The sequence below is a fragment of the Notamacropus eugenii genome, chromosome 5, assembly GCF_028372415.1.
Source record: "Notamacropus eugenii isolate mMacEug1 chromosome 5, mMacEug1.pri_v2, whole genome shotgun sequence".
In the NCBI taxonomy this organism is placed as follows: Eukaryota; Metazoa; Chordata; class Mammalia; order Diprotodontia; family Macropodidae; genus Notamacropus; species Notamacropus eugenii.
This window is the reverse complement of record NC_092876.1, coordinates 296,350,363-296,376,019: the sequence shown is the minus strand read 5'-3', so window position 1 is coordinate 296,376,019 and position 25,657 is coordinate 296,350,363. Positions and strand designations below refer to the sequence as shown.

The 25,657-nt window shown below is 37.0% G+C and overlaps 1 protein-coding gene across 2 annotated transcripts in view; it reads left to right on the top strand.

Moving 5' to 3' along the window:
- The window catches only part of THSD7B (thrombospondin type 1 domain containing 7B), a 1,192,820-nt gene that overhangs the window by 574,042 nt on the left and 593,121 nt on the right, over positions 1-25,657 (top strand). For both annotated transcript variants that reach the window (XM_072613204.1, XM_072613205.1), the window contains 2 exons: positions 22,693-22,884; positions 25,161-25,395. In XM_072613204.1, coding sequence (XP_072469305.1) covers positions 22,693-22,884; positions 25,161-25,395 — 427 coding nt within the window. The remainder of the gene's footprint in view (positions 1-22,692; positions 22,885-25,160; positions 25,396-25,657) is intronic.

The window sequence follows — 25,657 nt, the reverse complement described above, 5'->3', positions numbered from 1 at the left end:
TTTAGACATAGAGGAGAAGATGGAAAAGTCCAGATATCAGACACTTTCATTATGTATTTCTTATAAATCTGACCATGCCATATGATTCAAGTTCTTTGATTACTCTTTCAAATTCTGGTAGAGAATCTAACAAAAATCTGAATGGATCACAGTTTTGAACTGTTCCACTTAAGTTTACAATTGATTATTTATAATAGCATTCAGAAATTGGAGCCAGAAGACCTGGATTTATATTCTTCCTTTATTATTTGCAAATTTTATGAACATGTACAAGCCACCAAGCCTCAGTTTTGTCATCTGTAAAATAAGGATATGAATACCTATCGCACCTTCTTCATTGGCTTGTTTTAAGGCTCAAATAAAATAATTTGTACTTTTCAAACTTTAAAGTCCTCTGAAAATGATGCTCTATTGTTGTTACTACTGTTACAAATATACAACAAAACTGTGATTATATTTTAGACATAATTTCAATTGGTATACATATACATATACACATACATACACATACACACACATATACATGTACATGTACATATACAATTTGTGGTGAGAGTAGAGGGGTAGAAAGTGTGGAATTCTTTGAGATTAACTTTAAAATTTTAAATGCAGATTAGTGTTGATTTATACCTACAGCTTATTATACTTCAGAATTGATTTAACTTCGAAGAGAGATCAGAATCAGCCCTTTACTCTTGTAGAGAGACTTTATGTGGTAAATTAAAGACAAATCTATACATTTCTGTTGTACCCCTGCCCTGGTAGCTAATCCAGGGAATGTAATTCATATTCATTATGCATGTAAATCTTGCATTGACATCAGTTTGACTCAAATGAGAACTTCAAGATTATGTCTTCAGCATTGATTCCATCACAATTAATTCTGATTTTTTAATCTTAGTCTAATTCTTATTTGTATTTTCACCTTCTGCATTTGCCTTGTTTTTTTGTGGACTGAAGTAAGCTTTTAAAAGCTGAGGTTTTCTTCCTTTGAGTCCAGATGGTAATAAATAATGATAAATATCCTAAGCATTAATTTTATAGGCTTTCTAGCCTGTGGTCATAGAAACAGAGATTTGCAAACACAGTTTGTTAAATACATTATAAAAGTAGGTACCATTAATTTCTCTTATTTAATTAGTTGGGTGCTTTTTATGAGAAAAATGATGAAGAGCATTTTTCCCAATAGGTATTTCACACAAACTTCTGGTTTAGATATATGTATGGCATTTTATTGTGCTTTTTTAAAACTATGCAGAACTAGTCATTACACCCCTGCCATGTTCTATGAAATTGAGTAGAAATGGTTTAATAACCAGGGGATCAAGCATGGGAAGAGAATAAACAACTTTTTTAAAGGGGAAAACCTATGAAAGTTCTCTTGAGGATTACACAGTCAAGAAGTTCTAAGTATTTCTATATATATATTGCCTTGGAGAATGCTTTTTAAGATCATTCATCTTAAACCAATAGTGAACAGCTTTCTACCCCTCCAAAATCCTTACATGAGCAAGATTCTTCCTACCACCAGGGATTTAGATGATAAATATGTTTTAAACACACACACACACACACACACACACACCCAACTATAAATTAGTGACAACAAGGTAAAAGAATCCTTACCTGTATGGGGCAGAGCTTAGTCTGGAACTGGGTCTGGACTGGAGTTCAAATTTTCCATATGACACATAATTCCTGGGTAACCTTTTGCAAACAGCTTACTTTCTCTGGGCCTCATTTTCCTCCACTTAAAAATGAAAAATTTGGAATAGATGGCCTTTGAACTACCTTCCAGCCCTAAATTTATGATTTTTTGGTTTCAAGTACAGAATTTCCAGAAATGGCTTCAAAATTCAGTCATACTGAATTGTCTGTCATTATCTCTCCTGTCTACATATGCATTTGGTCATCACAACTGTATACCACCTACAGTGTTTTCAGCATTTAACTTCTCCACATGAAAAGGACCTTACAGGGCAGAGCCAAGATGGTGGAGTAAAAACAGGGACTTGCTAGAGCTCTCTCCTGAAACCCAGCAAAATACCTATTAAAAATGACTCTAAAGAAATTCTGGAGCTGCAGAACTCACAGAATGACAGAGTGAAGCAAATCTCTAGTCAAAGACAGCCTAGAAGGTCAACAGGAAATGTCTATCGTGTCAGGCTGGGAGCAGAGCATCATCCAGCATGGGCTGGGCTGGCATAGACAGGACCTGAGCAGGCCTCAGGAGGACTGAATCTCTGGTATTTCTGGTGTTTTCCAGAATTTACAACCCCCAAACACCAAAGACAACTTGGAAGGTCAGTGAAAAAAACCTGTAGGACCTGTGAGAGAGAGTAGAGTGGTCAGGCCTCAGCCCCAGGGTGACAGAGATAGTAGAGGAGCCTGCAACAGCCAGAGCAGCAGCAGGGGCAGTGGAAGTAGCTATTTCTTTAGTTCTAGGCTCACAGATTATGGGGGGGATCAAGCAGCTGACAATATGCACCCCACTCCTACTGGAACTAGAGGTCAAAATTGGCTGGGGAAATGAGCAAAAATAGGAAAAAAAAAACCAGACTTTACATTCTGACTTTGGTGACAAGGAAGATCAAAACATACAACCAGAGGAGGACGACAAAGTCAAAACTTTTGCATCCAAAGCCTTCAAGAAAAATATGAATTGGTCTCAAGTCATAGAAGAGCTCAAAAATGATTTTGAAAATCAAGTAAGAGAAAAAGAGGAAAAATTGGGAAGAGAAATGAGAGTGATGAAAGAAAATGAAAAATGAGTCAACTGCTTGCTAAAGGGGCCCTAAAAATACTGAAGAAAATAGCCCCTTAAAAAATAGAATAACCCAAATGGCAAAAGAAATCCAAAAAGCCAATGAGGAGAAAAATGCCTTAAAAAAGCAGAATTGGCCAAATGGAAAAGGATGTCCAAAAGCTCACTGAAGAAAAGAATTCCTTAAAATTTGGACTGGAGAAGATGGAAGGTAAGGCCTTTATGAAAAATCAAGAAATTATAAAACAAAATCAAAAGAAAGGAAAAAAAAATAGAAGGCAATGTGAAAATCTCATTGGAAAAACCACTGACCAGGAAAATAGATCCAAGAGAGCTAATGTGAAAATTATTGGACCATTTGAAAGCCATTATAAAAGAAAAAACCTAGACATCATATTGCAAGGAATTATCAAGGAAAACTGCCCAGATATTCTAGAACCAGAAGGTAAAATAGTTATTGAAAGAATCCAATTGTTTCCTGAAAGAAATCCCAAAAGGAAAACTCCTAGGAATATTGTAGCCAAATTCCAGAGTTCCCAGGTTAATGAGAAAATATTGCAAGCAGCCAGAAAGAAACAATTCAAGTATTGTGGAAACACAATCAGGATAGCACAAGATCTAGCAGCTTCTGTATTAAGGAATTAGAGGTCTTGGATTATGATATTCCAGAGATTAAAGGAACTAGGATTAAAACAAAGAATCACCTGCCCAGCAAAACTGAGTATAATACTTCAGAGAAAAAATAGGCATTCAATGAAAAAGAGGACTTTCAAGCATTTCTGATGAAAAGACGAGAGTTGAATAGAAAATTTGACTTTCAAATACAAGAATCAAGAGAAGCATGAAAGGTAAACAGGAAAGAGAAATCATAAGGGATTTACTAAAGTTGAATTATTTACATTCCTACATGGAAAGATAATATTTGTAACCCTTGAGAGTTTTCTCAGTATTAGGGTAGTTGGAGGGATCATATACACACACATCCACACCCCCACACCCCCACACCCACACACACATACACCCACACACACACATACACCCACACACACACATACACACACCCACACATACACACACATACATATAGAAGGTACAGGGGGACTTGGATTTGAAGATGATATCTAAAAACAAAATTAAGAGATGAGACAAGAATATATTGAGAGGAGAAAGGGAGAAACAGAATGGGGTAAATTATCTCTCACATAAAAGAAGCAAGAAAAAGATTTTACAGTGGAGGGGAAGAGTGGGGAGTTGAGAAGGAAAGAATGAACCTTTCTCTCCTTGGATTTGGCTTAATGAGGGAATAATATGCACACTCAATTGCATATGAGAATCTATCCTACCATATAGGAAAGTGGGGGTGAAGGAGATAAACAGGGAGTAGGGGTGGGGGATGATGGATGGCAGGGCAAATGAGAGGAGGGGGTAATTAGAAGCAAACACTTTTGAGGATAGACAGGGTCAAAAAAGAATAGAATAAAAGGGGGGAAAAATAGGATGGATGGAAATATAGTTAGTCTTTCACAACATGACTCTTATAGAAGTATTTTGCATGACTACACATGTATAACCTATACTGAATTGTTTGCCTTCCCAGTGGCAGTGGGTGGGAAGGGAGGAAGGGAGAGAAGTTGGAACGCAAAGTTTTAAAAATGAATGTTAAAAATTGTTTCTACATGCAACTGGGAAATAAGACATACAGGCAATAGGATATGGAAATCTTTCTTTCCCTAGAAGAAAATAGAGGGGATGGGGATAAGTGAAGGGTGTGTGTGATAAAACGGTCAGCAGAGTGAGAAAGGGGTAATCAGAATTCACACTGTCTTGGGATAGGTAGAGGGAAGAGATGGGGTGAAAATTTGGAACTCAAAATCTTATGGAAGTGAATGAAATAAAAGGACCTTAAAAGGTCAGTAGGGGAAGGGGGAAAGGGAATAAATATTTACATAGCACCTAATAACCGTGAGGCACTGTGCTAAGTGCTTTACAAGTATTATCTCATTTAAGTACACTAAAATATTATATGTTGTTGTATTTTTGAATGCTTTCTTTTGTTTCTTTTAGTTCAGTGCAATCAACGATGATATTAGTTTATCCATCAACAAGATTTTATTGAGCCCTTAATACTTTCCTTGAAATGTGTGGGGAGTAGCAAAGAAACAGTAGACAGAGCCCTTGACCTTCAAGCACTTACAGTGTCTATGCATTCTTTCCTTTCTTTTAAAATATTTTTTATTTAATTTTTTAAAAATTTATTTATTTTAAGTTTTCAACATTCATTTCCACAAAATTTTCTTTCATGAGAGATAAATTTGTCCCATTCCATTTCTCACTTTCTCCTCCCAATATGTTCCTCTCTGATTCCTTAATTTCATTTTTTTAGATGTAATCCTTTCCTATTCAACTCACCCTGTTCTGTGTGTGTGTGTGTAATCCCACCAACTACTCAGATACTGAAAAAAGTTTCAAGAGTTACAAATATTGTCTCTCCATGTAGGAATGTAAGCAGTTCAACTTTAGTTATGGTTTCTCTTTCCTGTTTACCTTTTCATGTTTCTCTTGATTCTTGTGTTTGAAAGCCAAATTTTCTTTTCAGCTCTTGTCTTTTCATCAGGAATGCTTGAAAGTCCTCTATTTCGTTGAAGAGCCATTTTTTCCCCTGAGGTATTATACTCAGTTTTGCTGAATAGGTTTTAGTCCTAGTTCCTTTGACTTCTGGAATATCGTATTCCATGCCCTTTGATCTCTGAATGTGGAAGCTGCTAGATCTTGTGTTATTCTGATTGTATTTCCACAATACTTGAATTGTTTCTTTCTAGCTGCTTGCAATATTTTCTCCTTGACCTGGTAACTCTGGAATTTGGCTACAATGTTCCTAGGAGTTTCTCTTTTTGGATCTCTTTTAGGAGGTGGGATTGATGGATTCTTTTAATATTTATTTTGCCCTCTAGTTCTAGAATAGCAGGGCAGTTTTCCTTGATAATTACATGAAAGTTGATATCTAGGCTCTTTTTTTGATCATGACTTTCAGGTAGTTCCATAATTTTTAAATTGTCTCTCCTGGATCTATTTTCTAGATTAGTTGTTTTTCCAATGAGATATTTCACATTATCTCCCATTTTTTCATTCTTTTGGTTTTGTTTTATGATTTCTTGGTTTCTCATAAAGTCATTAGCCTCCATCTGTTCCATTCTAATTTTGAAAGAAGTATTTTCTTTAGTGAGTTTTTGGACCTTCTTTTCCATTTCCATTTTCCATCTAATTCTGCTTTTGAAAGCATTCTTCTGCTCATTGGCTTTTTGAACCTCTTTTGCCAATTGAGTTAGCCTATTTTTAAAGGTTTGTTTTCTTCAGTGTTTTTTTGAGTCTCCATTAGCAAATTGTTAACCTGCTTTTCATGATTTTCTTGCACCTCTCTCATTTCTCTTCCCAATTTTTCCTCCACCTGTCTAACTTGATTTTCAAAATGCTTTTTTGAGCTCTTCAATGGCCTGCAACCATTGAATATTTATTTTGGATGTTTGTGATACAGAAGCCTTGACTTTTATGTCTTTCCCTGATGGTAAGCATTGTTCTTCCTCATCTGAAAGGATGGGAGAAGATATCTGTTTACCAAGAAAGTGACCTCCTATAGTCTTATTTTTTTTCCCTTTTTTGGGCATTTTTCCCAACCAGTTACTTGACTTTTGGGTCCTTTGTAAAGAGTAGGGTATACTCTGGGGATCTGTAACATCTCTGTTCCTCCAAGGTGGCACAATCAAGTGTGTACACTGGTCTGGGAGCAACCAGAAACTTTTGTGCCCAGAATCTGTGAGTCTTCTCTTCACAACCACCTGGCCTCCAGTTTCAGTAAGCCAACACTGGAGGCTGAGATTCAGATAAGCTACTCAATTGCTCCAGGAGCATTAGGTGGGGGCAGGGACTCCACATAGAGCTGAAGTAAGGATCAGCTGCTCAGCGCCCCCAAGGGTTTTACAATCCAACAATGGATGCGGGCTGCTATGGGAGCTGCTATGGGAGTTGCTGATACCCAATGAGGCCTCTGCAGCCACAGGCCCCCTGAGGCCTGGGCTATGTGAAGACCCTACTCCCTTCTCAGCCAGCTGGAAAAAAAAAAAAGCCCTCTCACTGACCTTTGACCCCCTGTGGGTTGAGGGATTTGCAAACCAAGCTACTGCAGCTGGCGATTCTGCCCCTGAGGTTTGTTCGTGTCCTCCTCCTGGAGCTGTGCTGCCTGACCAAGGCTGGGCTGGGCTCCCCTTCACATCAGTGCGACAGACCTTTCCTGTAGGCCTTTCAGGTCACCCTGGGCTGGAAATCTCCTCTACTGCATTGTTCTGTGGTTTCTGCTTCTCTAGAATTTGTTGAGAATCTTTCTTTACAAGTATTTTATGGGTTGTGGGAGAAGAGCTAGTGTATGTATCTGCCGTCTTGGCTCCACCCTATTCCTTTCCTTTTATCTACTTTTCAGTCTTAAGATTAATTTGGTAATTATTCTTCACTAGAAAACCATTTTCTTTGTGTGAGTACAACTTCATAGTCTTATACTCCCAGCAGGCACTCCAGAAATCAATAAGCATTTGGCATTGAGCTACTTAAATGCTTATGTTTAAAATTCCACATGAGAATGTTTCTGGTACATGTTACTGGGCATGGAAGCTTACCAAGTCCACCATCAACACCTGATCTTCATGTCTAAGCTCATGTATGCATTTAGTGAAATGTGTTACATTCCTAACAACTAACTTTGCTCCTATAGTTCTTAGTAATGCTTTATTTATGTACCATTTTACAGTCATAGCACTTTTCACATTCTCGTTTGCACCTTACAATAATAGTACGTAATAGATGATAAAAATTGCACTCTCTCTGTTCTCGTTTTTGCATCTATCCTGGTTGGTTATTTTGTTTTTGATCTGCTATGCTCATTCTAGCCTGTCTTTTAGAATCTTTGCTTTTCTAACGAAGGTGATTGAGTTCTCCTGGTTACCACTGCTGTTTTTATTAGCTATTATATTTTCATTGTTTTGCACTTTGAAGATTTTACTTATAAAGAAACTGAGCCTCTAAATTTAAGATCACAAGCTATTCTTGAACCTAGGTCTTATTATTTCAAACCCGGTGCCCTTTTTATTATGTTGTTCTGTTTGCCACAAAAGATAAGTAATAATTAACCATTTTGCTGCCAGAAAACATCAGTCCTTTAATTCTACATTTTCCTATAACACACCCATGGAGTCCAATGTATAGTCTTCCATGAAGATCTTATGAGAGCCTTGACTTCCTGCTTTTTGGGTTCAGTGTTGCTCAATCCATGTTAACTTAAATGATATCTCAAACCTACTCTAGCTTAGATAGTATCTCTAGCTCATAAAAACTCCTACAAAGTTTTTAAGTGCATGTTGAATATCCAAATTCTTTTTGTTTCTCTATTTCTCATCCATAGTTATATCATCCGTAAGAAGTCTTTTGCACATTATCTCTAACTATGCATTCTAAAATTTAAGATGTCAAAAAATTAAATGGTCATCTCCCAACTTAGTCATCTCTTCCTCCCTCCACCCCTCTCTCTAGACTTCCTTCTCTACCTTCTTTTCTTCTTTCCTTCCTTCCCTCCTTTCCTCTTTCCTTTCTTTTTCTTTCTATAAATTTTGTTGTTCAGTCATCTCAATAATGTTCAACTCTTTGTGATCCCTTTTGTTTTTTTCTTGTCAAAGATACTGGAATGTACTTCCACTTCCTTCACTAACTCATTTTACAGGTAAGGAAAGTGAGGCAAAGAGGGTTAAGTGAATTGCCTGGGATCACACAGCTCATACGTATGTGAAGCCAGATTTGAACAAAGTTCTGTCTGATTCAGGCCTGGCATTTTATCGCTTGTGTCACCTTACTGTCCTCTTTCCAGAAAGAGTGTTTATTGGGAAGGGAGACTGATAATTGATGATCTTGTTAGTTTCAGAGCTTTTGTATTCTTTTCTACCCAACTCTATCTATAAATACATCATCTAATAAACTAGAGCAGATCTACATGAGTATGGTGAGAACATGGATAGAACTTGAGACAATGTAATATGTGGTTTAGCTGAATGAACTGAGATATTTAGAAGACAGGTGAGGAAAGATTAGATGTGTTCTGTTGAGTACCAGGTGGCAGAATTAGGTGGAAACTTCAGCTCCATGAGTAAATTCCAGTTAAAAACTTCTAATGAGTAGCCCCAATGTAGATATACTGCTTTGGGAGGTAATGGAAACATCTGGGAAGGACTTCAAGTAACAATGATTACTTAAGATACTGTAAAGAGGATTACTGATTATGTATGGAGTGAACTAGTGGGTGCTTTACAATTCTAAGATTACATAATTATAATTTTTTTTGATCTTCTTCTTTACCCATCCATGGCAACCACTTTCTTCCAGACCCAGATCAAAATTTAGCTATTAAAAAATTCTATCTAGATTACCAGATACATTCATTTATCAATAAATGTCTCAGAATATATATATATATATTTACTACACATACACACACACATACACACATATTCAAGTGGAAGTTTGTTCTACTCCCACTAAAGTTGAGAATAAAACATATTGCCAATTTTATCTGTGTTTTTCTTCATGTCTTATTTCCTAAGGAAAATAATTTCAGAGAATCTTAATGTTGCAAGGAATTTAGGAGATCTTCTTTGAGGCTGTACAATAATGAGTCATCTTGTATTGAGGGAACTCTTGAATTTTACTTTTTGTTGTTTCTTTTGTCACATTACTGTCAAGTGCAAACAGTAGGTGTCAAAGATTTTTTGATTTGCTAGACATTAAACTCTGCCTCTGGTAGCTAGTTACCCAGAATATCCCTTCAGTATAAGCCATGTGAACATGAAGAGAGAGAAGAAGCCTGAATATTTCGTGTGAGGAGAGACACAATCTAGATAAATAGACAAGTTACACAGAAGTAGAGTTTGCTTTGGAAACAAGTGTCTCATGCTCTGTTATTACAATTTCAGCCAGCCACTGGCCTCTGTGAACATGCTTATCTCAGAAATATTGTTTTCCTTCAGTAGTTATTATTTCTTCCCTACAGTATTTTCATTTTAGTTTTTCTCCTAGCCTCTGCTCTTATAGTTTCCTCTTTTTTTTTAGCAGCTAATCTAGTTCCATCGTTTTTCACTTTGCTGGCATTTTCTTCTCTTCCATAGAACTGACTACATTGTATTCTCACTTTTATGTTATTGTTTGTTTGTTTGGTGTTATTTATCGAATCATACATCATGTATTTTCCTCACCATGTTTTCTACTGTGAAATTCTTGTTTTCCTCTTTTTTATACTTTTTACATTTTATACTTTTCAGTGAAATTCCCCTAAACCTCAACTCCTTTTCTTCTCTATCTTTTTAAATGTGGATCCTTTTATGTCATTTCACAATCCAATTCCCTGATAATGAGGAAGTACTCGCATATGGACTTATTGCTCACAATATTACCCTCTCTTACTGCCAAGGTGACCATATAATGCATGAAAGTTTTCTAGTTTTTTAATATTGGCTAGCATCAGCCAACAATAGGAAATTCTACGAAGTATGACACTGGCTTGCTAGCAAAAGCAACAGCATGTGGAATGAGACCTAACATGGGACTCCTTAATCAAGGGTGGGGAACCTGTGTCCATGAAGCTACATGTGGTCCTCTAGGTCCTCAAGTGTGGCCCTTTAACTGAATCCAAACTTCACAGAACAAATTCCCTTATTAAAAGAATTTGTTCTGTAAAACGTGGACTCAGTCAAAAGGCTTTACCCAAGGACCTAGAAGGCCACATGTGGCCTTGAGACTGCAGATTCCCCACACCTGGAGTCTTAGTTCATCTCTGTAATCCCTTCCCAATCTTCAGGCATGGTATATATTCAAGGTCTGGTTAGTGTAATTCTTAGCACCATGTACAAAAAGTACTTGCGATATTGGCAACAACAGACTATGGCACAAATAGCTTTTATCAAGTTATTGACATTTTTCTATACTGTTAATTTAAACTATAAGCATATTTTATGCTGATTAGATGACTAGGTTTTTCCAGAAGAGATCACAAGGATTCATGCCATGTAGGAGATATGATTTAAGCTACTACAAGGGCATAGAGTGAATAAAAATTCCAAATTTACTCAGTACTGTCTGTCAGTGTCTTACTCAGCTATTGGCAAGTATTTAATCAACGTTTATTGGTATTCCTTTCTGAAACTTAAATGGTACATAAAATTTTATCACATGTAGAGTATTTTAGATGACTGCTTCATTATTTTCTGGAGATAGTATGAACATATTCAAGTGGAAAGATGGAATGAATCCTTGATATTGTCTTGAAAGTACACATTATTTTCTGAAGCAAGGTAATTTGAATTTCCTATAATTACCAAACTCAAAGTTGCTTTTAAACCTGTGTCACAGTTATTGGGACTTTCTTTTCTTATTTCTTCTTTCTTTTTGGGGGAAAGGAGTGGGGAAGCAGGATTCTTACGATCTCTTCAGAAAAGCAGATGTTAAGGGTTTTCTTATTTCAGTATAAAGATAAGATATTAGAATTAAAATATAGATCATCAAAAGCAGAGGAAAATATAAAGAAAATGGCCCTACGTGAATTTAATGTGCTGTAAGCAGTACAAATAACAATATCTAACATGTTTTTCATAGAAAGCTCATGGTTCTGATATTTATACAGATTTGAAAGCCAGATGTTAAAGTCAGATGATTGCTTCAAGCCTTGGAAAATATTATCTCCTACAAAATTATTTGTTACACTTGTTAAATGGTGTTGTCCAATTATACAAGAGAAATTTGAGAAACAATAGTTGGCAAACATAATTTATTAAGATTAACTCTGGACTTTGACAATGTTACATAAATTAGAAGAATGTTTTCGTTAAATGAAACTGGCACATGTGATGTAAAGAGTAGGAGTTCCACAAATAGTCAGTTATGCTTTAGTCCCACAAAAGGAATCTTAGTAGATCTAACCAGAATAATGGTGAACAGTGTAAATTGAGTTATCACCGACCTTGGATTATGTATCCTGTTATGTTTTAATCCTTAGGTTTATAAAACTACTCAACAAAAAAGAATTAATGCTTTAGTTCCTGTGCCACAAGAATCGCAACTCCCACATAAATCACAACAAACAAGTGTTATCTTACGATAGAACATTTAGTTCGTCCTTGGTTTGTCAAGGCCTTATTGAAATTGAAAATAGTTTCTTAAAAACTTCTTGAAACATGAATTGCATTTCCATCTGAAATATGTTATTTTTTATTATGCATAAAGTTATAATTTGCTGGGGATATTTTAAATGTAGAATCTTATATTCTGCATATTTTCCCATCTTTGTCTAAGATTTCAGTGTTAGCGTCTTTGGAGGATGAAGGATTTCCAGGAAGGAGGAATGAATGAGAATTCAGAAGTATAGATGATCTTTGATTTAGCTTTGCAAGCAAAGTGAAGAAGAGTCTTCTAATGCTGACAACGAAATGAGATCATTCTGGTCCCAGCTGAACCTTTGACTTCTCTGCCTCCAGTCTCTCCCTTCTCAAATCCTTTACAATGCTGCTAGAGTAAGCTTCCTACTGCAGATTTCTGGTCCTATCACTCAGCGGTTCAAAGATCACTAGTACCTCCAATGATTAAATACCTGATGATTAAAGCAAAATTCCTTTGTCTTCCATTTGTGGCCCTCACAAAAGGGTCATTTTCTTCTAGTTTGCTCACCTTCGTATTCTCTGTACTCTAGCCAATGTACGTTACTTGCCATTCCCTGGTCTCATCTGGTCTTTACTTTCCTCAGTGTATTTTCACATCCTGTTCCCTTGTCAGGAATAGATTCTTCTCTCCTTTGTACCTTTTGATATCTTTCTGTTCACCCAGGAAGGCTCAATTCAGTTTTCACCTCCTTCCTGACGCTTTCCCTTTTCCTTCCAGATGGAAATGTTCCATGCTTCCTAGAATCTCTCATGCCTCACTACTTGACCCTTCCTGTGCATTTACTCACATTCTGACTTGTATTAAAGTCATTTGCAGGCTTGTCTTACATGAACTGTGGTGCAATGGAGAGTGAGGCTTAGAATCAAGGAGATGTGAGTTCAAATTCAAATTCAGATCTTTATTCTCTGTGTGACTTTGAGCAAGTCCCTTAATTTCCTTCTACCTCAGTATACACAAGTGTGAAACGCCTGTATCCCATGGTTGTTTTCAGGATCAAATGAGATAATTTTTTTTCTAAATTTTTAAATTAATTTTATTTATTTTCAGTGTTCTATAATCACTATGATATAACTTAAATTTTTTTCCTCTCCCTCCCTCCTCCCTCCCTGAGATGGCATACAATTTTATATAGGTTCTACACATACATTCCTATTAAATACACTTTCATTATGGTCATTCTGTGTAGAAGAATTAAAATGAATGGAAGAAATCATATAACAGACCAAAACGTAATACAAAAGAAAATGATCTGCTACATTCTATGATTTAATTCCACAGTTCTTTCTCTGGATGTGGAAGGCATTTTGCCTTAAAAGACCACTGGGAGTTTTTTTAAGTCCTTGCATTGCAATGAAATTTAAAGTCTACCAGAAAAGACTCTTACACATTGTGGTCGTTGCTGTGCACAAATTTCTCCTGGTTCTGCTCCTTTCACTCAACATCAGTTCTTTTAAATCTTTCCAGGCCTCTCTGAAGTCTTCCTGTTCATCATTTCTTATAGCACAATAGTATTCCATTACATTCGTATACCACAATTTATTCACCTATTCCCCAACTGACGGGCATCCCCAAATGAGATAATATTTGTAAAGCATTTAACACAGTACCGAGAATATAACAAGAAGTTAATAATCCTCATTCCAACCACGTACCCCACTATAGGAGAAACAATTTGTTGAATTTGATTGAACTGAATGTTTTGGACTAATCTTTTATATTAAATTAATGACATTGTCCACCAAATTTATCCTAAGTAGATAGCCAGACCTTCAGTGTAACCTAGCCTTGTAAGGTGATAATAATTGGTTTTCTTGTATAAAACTCAAAGCAAGGATTCCCTATGTATGTGTAGCTTGTGTCTCACAATCCCTAGTTCTAGGCTTTAAATGAACTGAGTTTAATCTTTCAAGGTTCCCCTGGGAATATCATAATGCAATTGGTATCTAGATCTCTACAGACGTGAGAAAGAGTCCTTACTCCTGAGCCAACAAGTAACTGTGCTTGGGGCTGCAGGAGTGTCAAGTCTTCTTTTTCATCAGACCTTCAGAGTTTATACCAGGGGTGTCAAACTCAAATAGTAATGATCCTTGTTAGCCACACATTAACTTAGAAAACCATGAATTAATACTGTCTACATTTTATTGTATTTTTATTTATTTTGTTAAATATTTCCCAATTCTGCCACACTTAGAAGTTTTGCTGGCTACATATTGCTAGCCTGTTGAGTTTAACCCATCTGATCTACATAATTCATAGTAGTGGTAGAAGGCAAGGTCCCAGTTTTCTTTTCCGTATTATGGCCCAATCCTTTAATGTTCTTCCTGCTCTGGGTACAAGGATATATTTCTCTTCTCTTCAAGTGGTTGGGTGTAGGAACTTGGTGTTGACTTGGAGGTATGAGTTGCCTAGGAAATTCTCTCCTCTCCCCAAGAATTGTCTATGAACCTCTTCTACTGTACCAGCTTTCTCTCTAATCACTTTCCAAGTTAGAGATATATGGCTCTACTGCCTAATAATTAGCTTATGCTTTGCTATTACCTTTACATATCTGTCATCTCAGGGCCTGTTATTGCCATTCATGTTCTATTAACACTACAATTAAAAGATTTTACCATTTCCTCTTCCTGAGCTGACATCTTAGGGGCTCAGACTTTTTCCAAAGGACCTCACAGATATTCAGATTTCAGCCCTCCAAATCTGGGCCTATTAGATGAGTGTACTCAGCTCAGCTGACATGCTTGGCTCTTATATTCAACTTCACCAAAGATTTCCTACCCCTTTTATAGGATGAAGTCTAAGGGTACAACTCAGATCTTCAGAGATTATGACTCAATCTTAATGTAATATTAATGGAAATACATATACCTTACATAGGGGGATATCTACAAAAACTTCATCCTTTAATATTTTCACCTTGAGCAAGTTACTTGTTCATACCTCATCGAGGTAATATTATCAGTCATCTCAATGGGGTATTGTACTACAGAGTGGGAGATATTCTCAAAGCTACTCTTGGTCATGACTTCTCCATATAACATATATATCTAGGTTTCTTTTTATGCTTCTTAGCCTGAGATTCATCAACTTGAATTTTAAAAATGTGTTGATAACTTTTTCCCCTTTGTAATCCAACATATTTTGTCTTAGGCATTTAAAACATTATTTTGAGAAGGGGCCAATAGACTTCACCAAGGTATAAAAGCATCCATGACCCTCCAAAGCTTATGAACCTCTATTTTAGATGATCCTCTTGTTATCCTCTGATCAGTATCACTTGTTCTCTCCTGTTATGACTGTTAAAGTGGTAGCCTTAAATATATCCTAGTTTATATGTCTGAGATTCCAGGTTAACTAGTGTGGACAAGCTGTCAAAGCTTTAGTAAAACTTTTGACATTTAATTACATAAAAGAAATAGGTATAGACACATAGCTCCAAACCCACAACCCATAGAACGGCTACAGGGAAGTAACTCATGGCGAATTCTGCACCCAGAGGCCACGGAACATTGGAGCGAGGGAGATTTCTGTTCCGGAGAGACCTGCAAACCTCTCACGGGGGGTCCTTCACACTGCGGACTGGGCACTGGGACTGGGAGCTGAGTGCAGCCCTGCCGTGGCCGCGGCACCGAGAGGAAAAGATCCGAGCAGGCTTCAGGGACGGGATCTCCAGCGGCCACGTGGGTCCCTCCACCCACAGAGGGACCTGCAAACCTCTCGCAAAAGGTCCATCGCGCTGCAGATGCGGAGCCCAGCCCAGACCTGCCGAGGCCACGGCCGCGGCACCAAGAGAAACAGATCCAGGCAGGCTTCAGGGACGGCATATCCAGCGGCCGCACAAGTCCCTCCACCCACAGGTGACGGGGGGCGGTGAGAGAGTCTCTTTGGTGGGTCGAGAGGGGAGTGGGGTGCCCCCATAACTCAGGCCCCCCCGGGAGGTAGAAGCTGAGAGGCAGCTGCAGACTGGGGCTCCCCAAGTGGGCAGGAGCCTGAATCCATTGTGGAAGGTCTGTGCATAAACCCCCTGAGGGAACTGAGCCCCTGAGCCGGCCCTGCCCCTACCTCAGCACAGAAACTTAATCTCATACTGAATAGCAGCCCTGCCCCCGCCAAAAGCCCTAAGGCTGGAAGCAGCATTTGAATCTCAGACCCCAAACGCTGGCTGGGAGGATCAGGAGGTGAGGTGGGTGTGAGGAAAATATTCAGAGGTCAAGTCACTGGCTGGGAAAATGCCCAGAAAAGGGAAAAGAAATAAGACTATAGAAGGTTACTTTCTTGGGGAACAGGCATTTCCTCCCTTCCTTTCTGATGAGGAAGAACAATGCTTACCATCAGGCAAAGACACAGAAATCAAGGCTTCTGTGTCCCAGCCCACCCAATGGGCTCAGGCCATGGAAGAGCTCAAAAAGAATTTTGAAAATCAAGTTAGAGAGGTAGAGGAAAAGCTGGGAAGAGAAATGAGAGACATGAAGTCAAAGCATGAACAGCAGATCAGCTCCCTGCTAAAGGAGACCCAAAAAAATGCTGAAGAAAATAACACCTTGAAAACTAGCCTAACTCAATTGGCAAAAGAGGTTCAAAAAGCCAATGAGGAGAAGAATGCTTTCAAAAGCAGAATTAGCCAAATGGAAAAGGAGATTCAAAAGCTCACTGAAGAAAATAGTTCTTTCAAAATTAGAATGGCACAGATGGAGGCTAAGGACTTTATGAGAAAGCAAGAAATCACAGAACAAAGCAAGAAGAATGGAAAAATGGAAGATAATGTGAAATATCTCATTGGAAAAAACAACTGACCTGGAAAATAGATCTAGGAGAGACAATTTAAAAATTGTGGGACTACCTGAAAGCCATGATCAAAAGAAGAGCCTAGACATCATCTTTCATGAAATTATCAAGGAAAACTGCCCTGAGATTCTAGAACCAGAGGGCAAAATAAATATTCACGGAATCCACAGAACACTGCCTGAAAGAGATCCAAAAAGAGAAACTCCTAGGAACATTGTGGCCAAATTCCAGAATTCCCAGGTCAAGGAGAAAATATTGCAAGCAGCTAGAAAGAAACAATTCAAGTATTGTGGAAATACAATCAGGATAACACAAGATCTAGCAGCCTCTACATTAAGGGATCGAAGGGCATGGAATAGGATATTCCAGAAGTCAAAGGAACTAGGACTAAAGCCAAGAATCACCTACCCAGCAAAACTGAGTATAATACTTAAGGGGAAAAATTGGTCTTTCAGTGAAATAGAGGATTTTCAAGCATTCTTGATGAAAAGACCAGAGCTGAAAAGAAAATTTGACTTTCAAACACAAGAATGAAGAGAACCATGAAAAGGTGAACAGCAAGGAGAAGTCATAAGGGACTTACTAAAGTTGAACTGTGTACATTCCTACATGGAAAAACAATATTTGTAACTCTTGAAACATTTCAGTATCTGGGTACTGGGTGGGATTACACACACACACATGCACACACGCACACATACATAGAGACAGAGTGCACAGAGTGAATTGAAGAGGATGGGATCATATCTTAAAAAAAAATGAAATCAAGCAGTGAGAGAGAAATATATTGGGAGGAGAAAGGGAGAAATTGAATGGGGCAAATTATCTCTCATAAAAGAGGCAAGCAAAAGACTCATTAGTGGAGGGATAAAGAGGGGAAGTGAGAGAAAAACATGAAGTCTACTCTCATCACATTCCACTAAAGGAAAGAATAAAATGCACATTCATTTTGGTATGAAAATCTATCTCACAATACAGGAAAGTGGGGGATAAGGGGACAAGCAGGGTGGGGGGGATGATAGAAGGGAGGGCATGGGGAGGAGAGTGCAATTCAAGGTCAACACTCATGGGGAGGGATAGGATCAAAAGAGAATAGAAGTAATGGGGGACAGGATAGGATGGAGGGAAATATAGTTAGTCCTATACAACACAACTATTATGGAAGTCATTTGCAAAACTACACAGATTTGGCCTATATTGAATTGCTTGCCTTCCAAAGGGAAGGGGTGGAGAGGGAGGGAGGTAAAGAAGTTGGAACTCAAAGTGTTAGTATCAACTGTTGAGTAATGTTCTTGCCGCTAGGAAATAAGAAATACAGGTAAAGGGGTATAGAAAGCTATCTGGCCCTACAGGACAAAAGAGAAGACAGAGACAAGGGCAGAGAGGGATGATAGAAGAGAGAGCAGATTGGTGATAGGGACAATTAGAATGCTTGGTGTTTGGGGGGGGAGGGGATAAAAGGGGAGAAAATTTGTAACCCAAAATTTTGTGAAAATGAATGTTAAAAGTTAAATAAATAAATTCAATTATAAAAAAAAATAGGTATATCAGTTGAGAGGCAGTTTAAATAATGTTTTAAAAATTAGAATCTAGCAAATGATGTGAATTTCCAAGGCACTCACAGTATGATAGGGGGAAATACTTGTTAAATTTAGATCTAGTGAAATGTGAAGGATTTCAAAATTCTTGTATATAAAAATACATCAAAACCCAGAAATCAAGACTGTTTATGGTTTATCCCAAATGTACTTTTGAATTACAATCCATTCAGTTCTTATGGATCATATAGCTAGACCTGAATAAGTTCTTAGAATCTCTCTACCTTAATCTCCCCCAAATAAGTCCCAGCAAGATGAAGTAACTTGCTTATTGTCAAATAAATGATAAATGGTAGAGGTGGGATTTGAACCCAAACCCTCTGATTTCAGACCAAGGGCTTTTTTTTTCTGCTATACTACACTGACTTTTTATTAACTACTTACTATTTGGCAAGCACAGTATTTGGTACCAGGGATACAAGAATAAATAAAATGCTCCTTACAATTAACTTAAATTCTATTATGGAAAATAACATGCAAAAAGATGATAGCTAATATTTATATAGCTTTTTAAAGTTTGCAAAGCACTTTACATATGTTAACCCATTTGAGAAAGAAATATTGGGTATATAAACAAAGGATGAACATGAAGGATAATTGCCTTTTGAGTAGGAAGTTAAACTATGCTGACCCTCCTTAATCTACTGGTGCTCCCTCCCTCTATAAGCCTTTTTCAGTGATCCAATGGTTACTTCTTATCTCTGAAGCATGGTTTATGCCTTTCTACTTCCCACTTCTCCTTTCTGCTTGAAATATGTCACCAAAATCTCCCTGCCTGTATGGATCCTTGTATATCACCATGAAACACCACGTTTTATGTTTTATACATATATGCATATATGTATGTATACACACACACACATTTGAATTATCCATAGTGCCTCACGCATAGTAGTAGCCCAAAAGTTCCATCATTCATCTCGTCATAAAACTTTACATATTCACATCCATTTTTATCAATATAATCATTCCCTCTACCGTTGAAAATCTTACCTCCTTACTTAATTAAGTGATCTTTACAAGTTTTGGTCACATAATTAAATAGTGAGAATAACAATATTAATGATATCTGAATTTTAAAAATAAACTTGAGTTAGCTCTTGTTTAATTGGTAATAAAGGCCGTGCTATGTGTAAGTCATGGATACAAATGAGGATACAATTTGAGAGTATGACAGTGGCTTATATAGATTTTGATTGGAAATGGATTATTGTGACAGCTGGTTTTGGTATTCCCACCAAAATATCTTCCATATTTTAGAGCCATAGCTAGCAATAATTTCACCTAGAATAGATGACAGTGGGAACTTACCTGGAGTGTATATCTAGAGTGCATACCCTGGGCATTGCAAAGTTTCTTCCCTGATGAGAAGGAAGGCTACTGGAGGGAAGAACCCTGATTGAGGCAGAGCTAGGAAGGTGAGGAAGGACACCTAGTGGATGCAGGTCCCCACCATAGTTACAACTCTGTTCCATACCCAGCCTCCCCAATTATATAATATAGACTGCTAGAACTAAAATAGACCTTAAACATCATATGATTCAAAACTTTAATTTTAGAGATGTACATCCTGAAATCTGGAGATGTTAAATCCAATGCAAGTAACATCTGAGCTGCTTAGTGTGTGTCAGCTACAGTGAAGGATATAAAAATTAATGTGACATAGAGAACTATTTAGTACTAACTCTGTTCCAGGTACGGTACTAAGGACTGAGGACACAAATATAACCAAACAAGGTACTTCCTCTCTTCAAGGAGCTTACATTCTAATAGAGGAAAACTATATATATATATATATATATATATATATATATATATATATATATATATATATATATATATATATATATATATATATATATTTATATACACACACACACATCCATATATATTATATGTCAGCTGGAAGGTAGAGGAAATTAGGGAAAAGAGTATCCACCCTCAGTGAAAAATCATTAGTTAAGGAGGAGGCTGAAGAGGCAGTTCAGATGTGAGATATATCCTAAGCTTTTTTGAGGGAAGGGTCTGCATCTTATTTCATCTTTGTATCTTCAGTCTCTAACAGAGTGACTTAAAAGAAATACTTGGGTAATGATCTTATTGAGAATAGAAAGCACTTGTCCAAGGTCACACAGCTGGTTAGTGCAACAGCTGGAACTAGAACTAATGGGTCTTGACTCCTAACTACTGCATGTCCTCAATCCCGTATAACTAAACATAAATGAACGACTTTCCTGGGCCACCCTGGTTGTGGGTACCATAGCACTATCTGCAGTCCTGCATGTTTGTTTTTCTTTTTCTGTGTGAATTCTGAGTCCTAACATAATAGAAACACATCCTGAGAATAGAGTGAGAAGGAAAAAAATGCTTTGAAAATGGTCTTGTGGCTTGATTATCTGCTAGAATCTCTATTACTTCTCATAATATGCTTGAAAAGTTTTATTTGTACCTCAAGGGCAATGAGCCTGGCCTCATTTAGAAATATGAATGCAGATATTACCACTGCACTATCATCTACTTAAGACAGACTCACTAGCTGTCGGCTTGTTTTATTTACTTCCTCAAAAAAAAAAAAAAAAGGAAAGGAAGAAATAAAGAAAGGAAGGAAGAAAAGAAGGAAGAAAGAAAAGAGAGGGAGAGAGATCCATCTCCCCAGTTATTTTTTTGTGTTTGAGAATGCTGGTGACAGAGAACATTCCCATCAGTGTAAAGTCAGAATGGAAAAGCTGTTTTTCTGTAATGATGGTTATGTATTTCTTTCCTTGGTCTCAAACTATATTAAATGGTCATTTTTCACCTTCCTCCTATGCACTCATATGAGGATACTGTGAACCTAGTTTATAGCTTCAGTAGATGAAAAAAGGGGTAGATTTGATGAATCAGGTGGAATATAGTTCTTGCATTCTAATAGCGGACATCATGATCCAGATTTCCAAAAGAAGGTGTTTGTATGTCTGTCATCAGTCTGTCTGTCTATCTCCATAATAATCATCATTGATCATCAACTTATCTATCATCTCTCACCTATCTATCCTCATTTATTGGATGTTTTTTGTCTCTCTGAATAGAGGTTCTTAACTTTTTTGTGTGTGTCGAGGCAGTCTGGTGAAGCCAGATTCTTTTTCAGGATAAAATAAAATACATTGCATTCCAAAGAAAACCAACTATATTGAAATATAATTATCAAATTTTTAAAAAGTTTATAGACACAAAGTTAAGAACCCCTAATCCATCTACTCATCCACCCATCGTCTATCTATTTCTCTATCTTTATATCTGGGAGTTTTAAATCTTTTTTTATAAATAAAGTATATAAATTAAAAATAAAACCAATTATATTGAAAAATACCTATTAATTTTTTTTAAGTTTATGGACACCAGACTGAAAACCCCAACAGATCAATCTGGTTGTCTTTCTCTCATAGTGGTTTAGAAAATATGCTCATGCTAGTTTAAAATGATATGTGGATTTCAAATTTCCACAAGAATCATGGTCACTGAAAAACCTCATAAGATGATGGGGTATTACTGAATTTGTGAATTATTATTTTGTATTATGTCACTGGATGGAGAGAGTGGTCAGATATTCTTCCTTAATATTTTGAATACATTTCCCCCATACGTTGGAATGAATAAGTCTTGGTGGTGGTGTGGCTAGTACACACAGAGTACTGACTAACTTAAAGCTGAAGTAGAAATTTCATTGGTACATTAATATGATTTTTGACAAGTTAATTTGGAATGCTATGTATTTTTAGTCATAGTTTCACCTCCATATTTTGATGTTGTAAATTCAGAAAATAAAAAAACATGAAATACGCATCTTGTGAGATCTTGTGAACATCTTGTTCAAGGTGCACACAATTTGAAAAGAAAATTCTCTGCAGAGAAATGTCTGTGAAAATTTTACAAGTGAAGCCAGAACTACAGAATCAGCAGAAATTTGCTTTTCAGACTAGTGACCAACCATGGTTTCTTGTTCTTCTGGGAAATATGTGTTGTCAATGTTATAGCCCAGCCCAGACAGTATTTGTCCATCTCTTACTATGCTATATTCAAAATATTCTGGGAAGAAATTAGCTTTGTTTTGTTTTCTGTGGGTTACTAAATATTAAATGATTTCATGTCATATTTTCATAACACAAGTAGTTGAAAAGTGCTGAAGATATTGGTTCTTGCCTGTCATAAGCTTTGGTACTATGGAATCAATATTAAGTTGTACAAGGCAGACTTAAGGAAAAACACTCCGTCTATGACCTTATCTCAGATTGTCCCATAAGTGACTTTTCTTGATCTGGTTGTTTGCAGGAGAAGAAGTATCAGGCAATCTCTGTCTGGCGCCTCCTCCTCCAGAACGGATGGCTTGTGAAATACCCTGCCGAATGGACTGTGTGGTTAGTGAGTGGGCAGAGTGGTCAGCCTGTTCCCAGTCCTGCTCTAATAAAAACACAGAGGGGAAGCAGACAAGGACCAGAGCTATACTAGCATTGGCAGGAGATGGTGAGTAATGGTAGGAATTTCAAAAAAGGAATAAGTGTTTATTTAAAAAGAAAAAGAAAATTGGTTGAGCAATACATTTGATGTCCAATAACTATCCTTGCCTTTGAAACTGAAATCAAAAATTAGCATTGTGTCTTAATAGAGTGGTATATTGTTTTGTATTCTATTCTGAGTAAGAGAGAATACAGAAAATCATCAAAAATAAGGTACAAATTGGTTGGCAGGTTTCATTGATATGTATCTAGCCGTAGCTCTGAAAGGTTTGCCACCTGTTTTAACTTGGACATCTATTGGGAAGAATATTATTGTGGAGCCGGAATTTATCAAGGCCTCCATCTGCATCATGCCTCAGGCACTTGCTCACTGTTTGATCCAAAGTGGTCATTTGCCTTGAGAAGCATCAGTTTCCTCATCTCTAAAATGGGGATGATGACACCACCAAACAAATAGGGTTGCTATGAGGATCATATGACATGTTAACTACTTTGTAAAATTTAAAGTGCTGTATAAATGTCAGCTACTTTTAATTGTATTTTCTTTCTAGGGGAGATAAAGGTTAGCCACTGTGCCCAAGAGACAAAACATTTTAATGGAATTGTGATATGCTTATAGGTTATGTACACTTGGATACATTAGTTAATCCTCAGGCCTCAGTTTTATTATCTGTAAAAAATAGTGTTGAACATTTTTGCTGCAGTTATTTATTTTAAAGGCATGTTGTGGGGTAAAAATTAGATGAATGGCTATGAAAATGATGTTGAAAAAGTTAAAATGTAAAAAATAAGATTCCATTTGTCTAACAAATTAAAGGAACACAATGTGTCCTTCAAACAAGTTCAATCTGATATAGGGCTTGAGGGGCTTCTTCCTGCCCAGGATCTGATGTTCCTATTAGTTATAGCCATGGACTTCATTGCCAGATAAATTCTACTTCCTTCTTTCATGTGCTTCTCTGCCATCCCTGCCCATGGCTTAGTTGGAAACAGCAGGGTAGTTTGACCACTTGCTGTGAGAAACTCCTTTTTAAACAGGGATCTATTCTTTGATCCTGAGAAATAGTTCTGGGGTCAGGATAAATGAAGATTGAGTGTTCTTAAAGTACATTTGTTTTCTCCTTGTACTTGTGTTTTGTATTTCTGGAGGGGGAAAAAGTTGTAGTATTTAATGGGGAAAAAATAACAAGAGGAACAAGCCAAGGTCACAAATCTTCCTGAGCTTTCAGTCCACTGAATAAAACATTATAGTGTGTAATCAGAGGAGAAGATCAATACTTTTAGATAAATACCACTTTTTACATGGATACAAAAAAAAAAAAGCAGAAGAAAAGCCAGTAATGAAATTGGATTGTCTGACTCACCCAGGAGTGTAAGAATGCACATCTGTCTGGTCTCTTTGCCAGTGGATAGTGCACTGTCAGGTATTATTTTGTGGTTTAAGACTGGGCACTTGAAGGCAAATGTGTAGCAGATACTTTTGGACTTTGAAATTGCAGTTTCAGGGCTTAGGTGGATCTGAGGCCCTTTAAAATCTCTGGGAAAAGAGAATTTTTTTTTCTTTATTTCTTTTTCTTTTTTCTTTGAGGGAGAGAAACAATTCTTTAAATTCATTTTATTTTCATTTGGTCATATTCAATTTTTTTGCAATTTCAGTGACGATTGTTATCTTTAATCATTGTCTGTGTATACTGGGGAGTTATATTTATGATTCATGAGATCCAAGAATCACAGCTGGAAGGGATCTTAGACTACATCTAGTTCTTCTGCTATCATTTTACAGATTAGGAAACTGAGGCTTGACAAATTTGGTTAAGTGAACTTGCCCACAGTCACACAGGTGGCAGAGTCTGGTAAATGCAAGTAAAAAGCTTTTCCCATGATTACCTTGCAGCATATCCGTTATGTTTAGTCCATCATGATAGATCATTTACATATGAAATTGATTCTAAGAGTAAAGTAGTATAGTGCAGTAAGAGGGAATCCGAGGGAATAAACATTTATTAAAAGTCTACTACTTGATACATATTTAATAAATATTATCTCTTCTATGAGAGGTAAAAGCCTCATTTTTATCATTTTGTTTTAAGAAAAGAAACATTGCCTTAAAGTGACTTATGTGGCACAAATTCAGAGACCCTGTCCTTGCCTTGACTGACGGGACTTTATTCCTAAGGTTACCTTGACCCATCTAGGTAGATAGATAGATAGAAAGATATATGTAGATATAGATGATATAGATATGGGAATTCAATTATTCTTTCTTCCTTTTGCCTCATACAGGTGGAAAACCATGTCCTCCTCTTCAGGCGCTACAAGAATATCGTTTATGCAATGATCATTCTTGTACACAGTTCTATTGGGAGACATTGCCTTGGGGTCCCTGCTCTGAAGATGCCCTGATAACGGCCCTTAATGCAACCAGTACCTGGAGTGGAGAAGCCACCTGTGGTGTGGGCATTCAGACGCGCAAGGTTTTCTGTATGAAAAGTCACCTGGGGCAAGCCATGATTAAAAGGTATTATTATTACATTAGTTTCTTCTAGCCTATGTTATATGTTTGAATATTAATATCAATAGGCATTCATTAAATTCTTAAATGTTTTGTTAACATAACATTTTATTTACTCTTTAATATTCCTCAGGAAATGTGGGTATAGCAACGAATCATAACTTATTAAAGTTATACTGAAAGTGATGACTAATTTGACTAATAATGTAGTTGTTTGTCAGGAACCTTTAAGACTATTGAGTATCTTGGTGAAGTCTTGCAGTTTAGC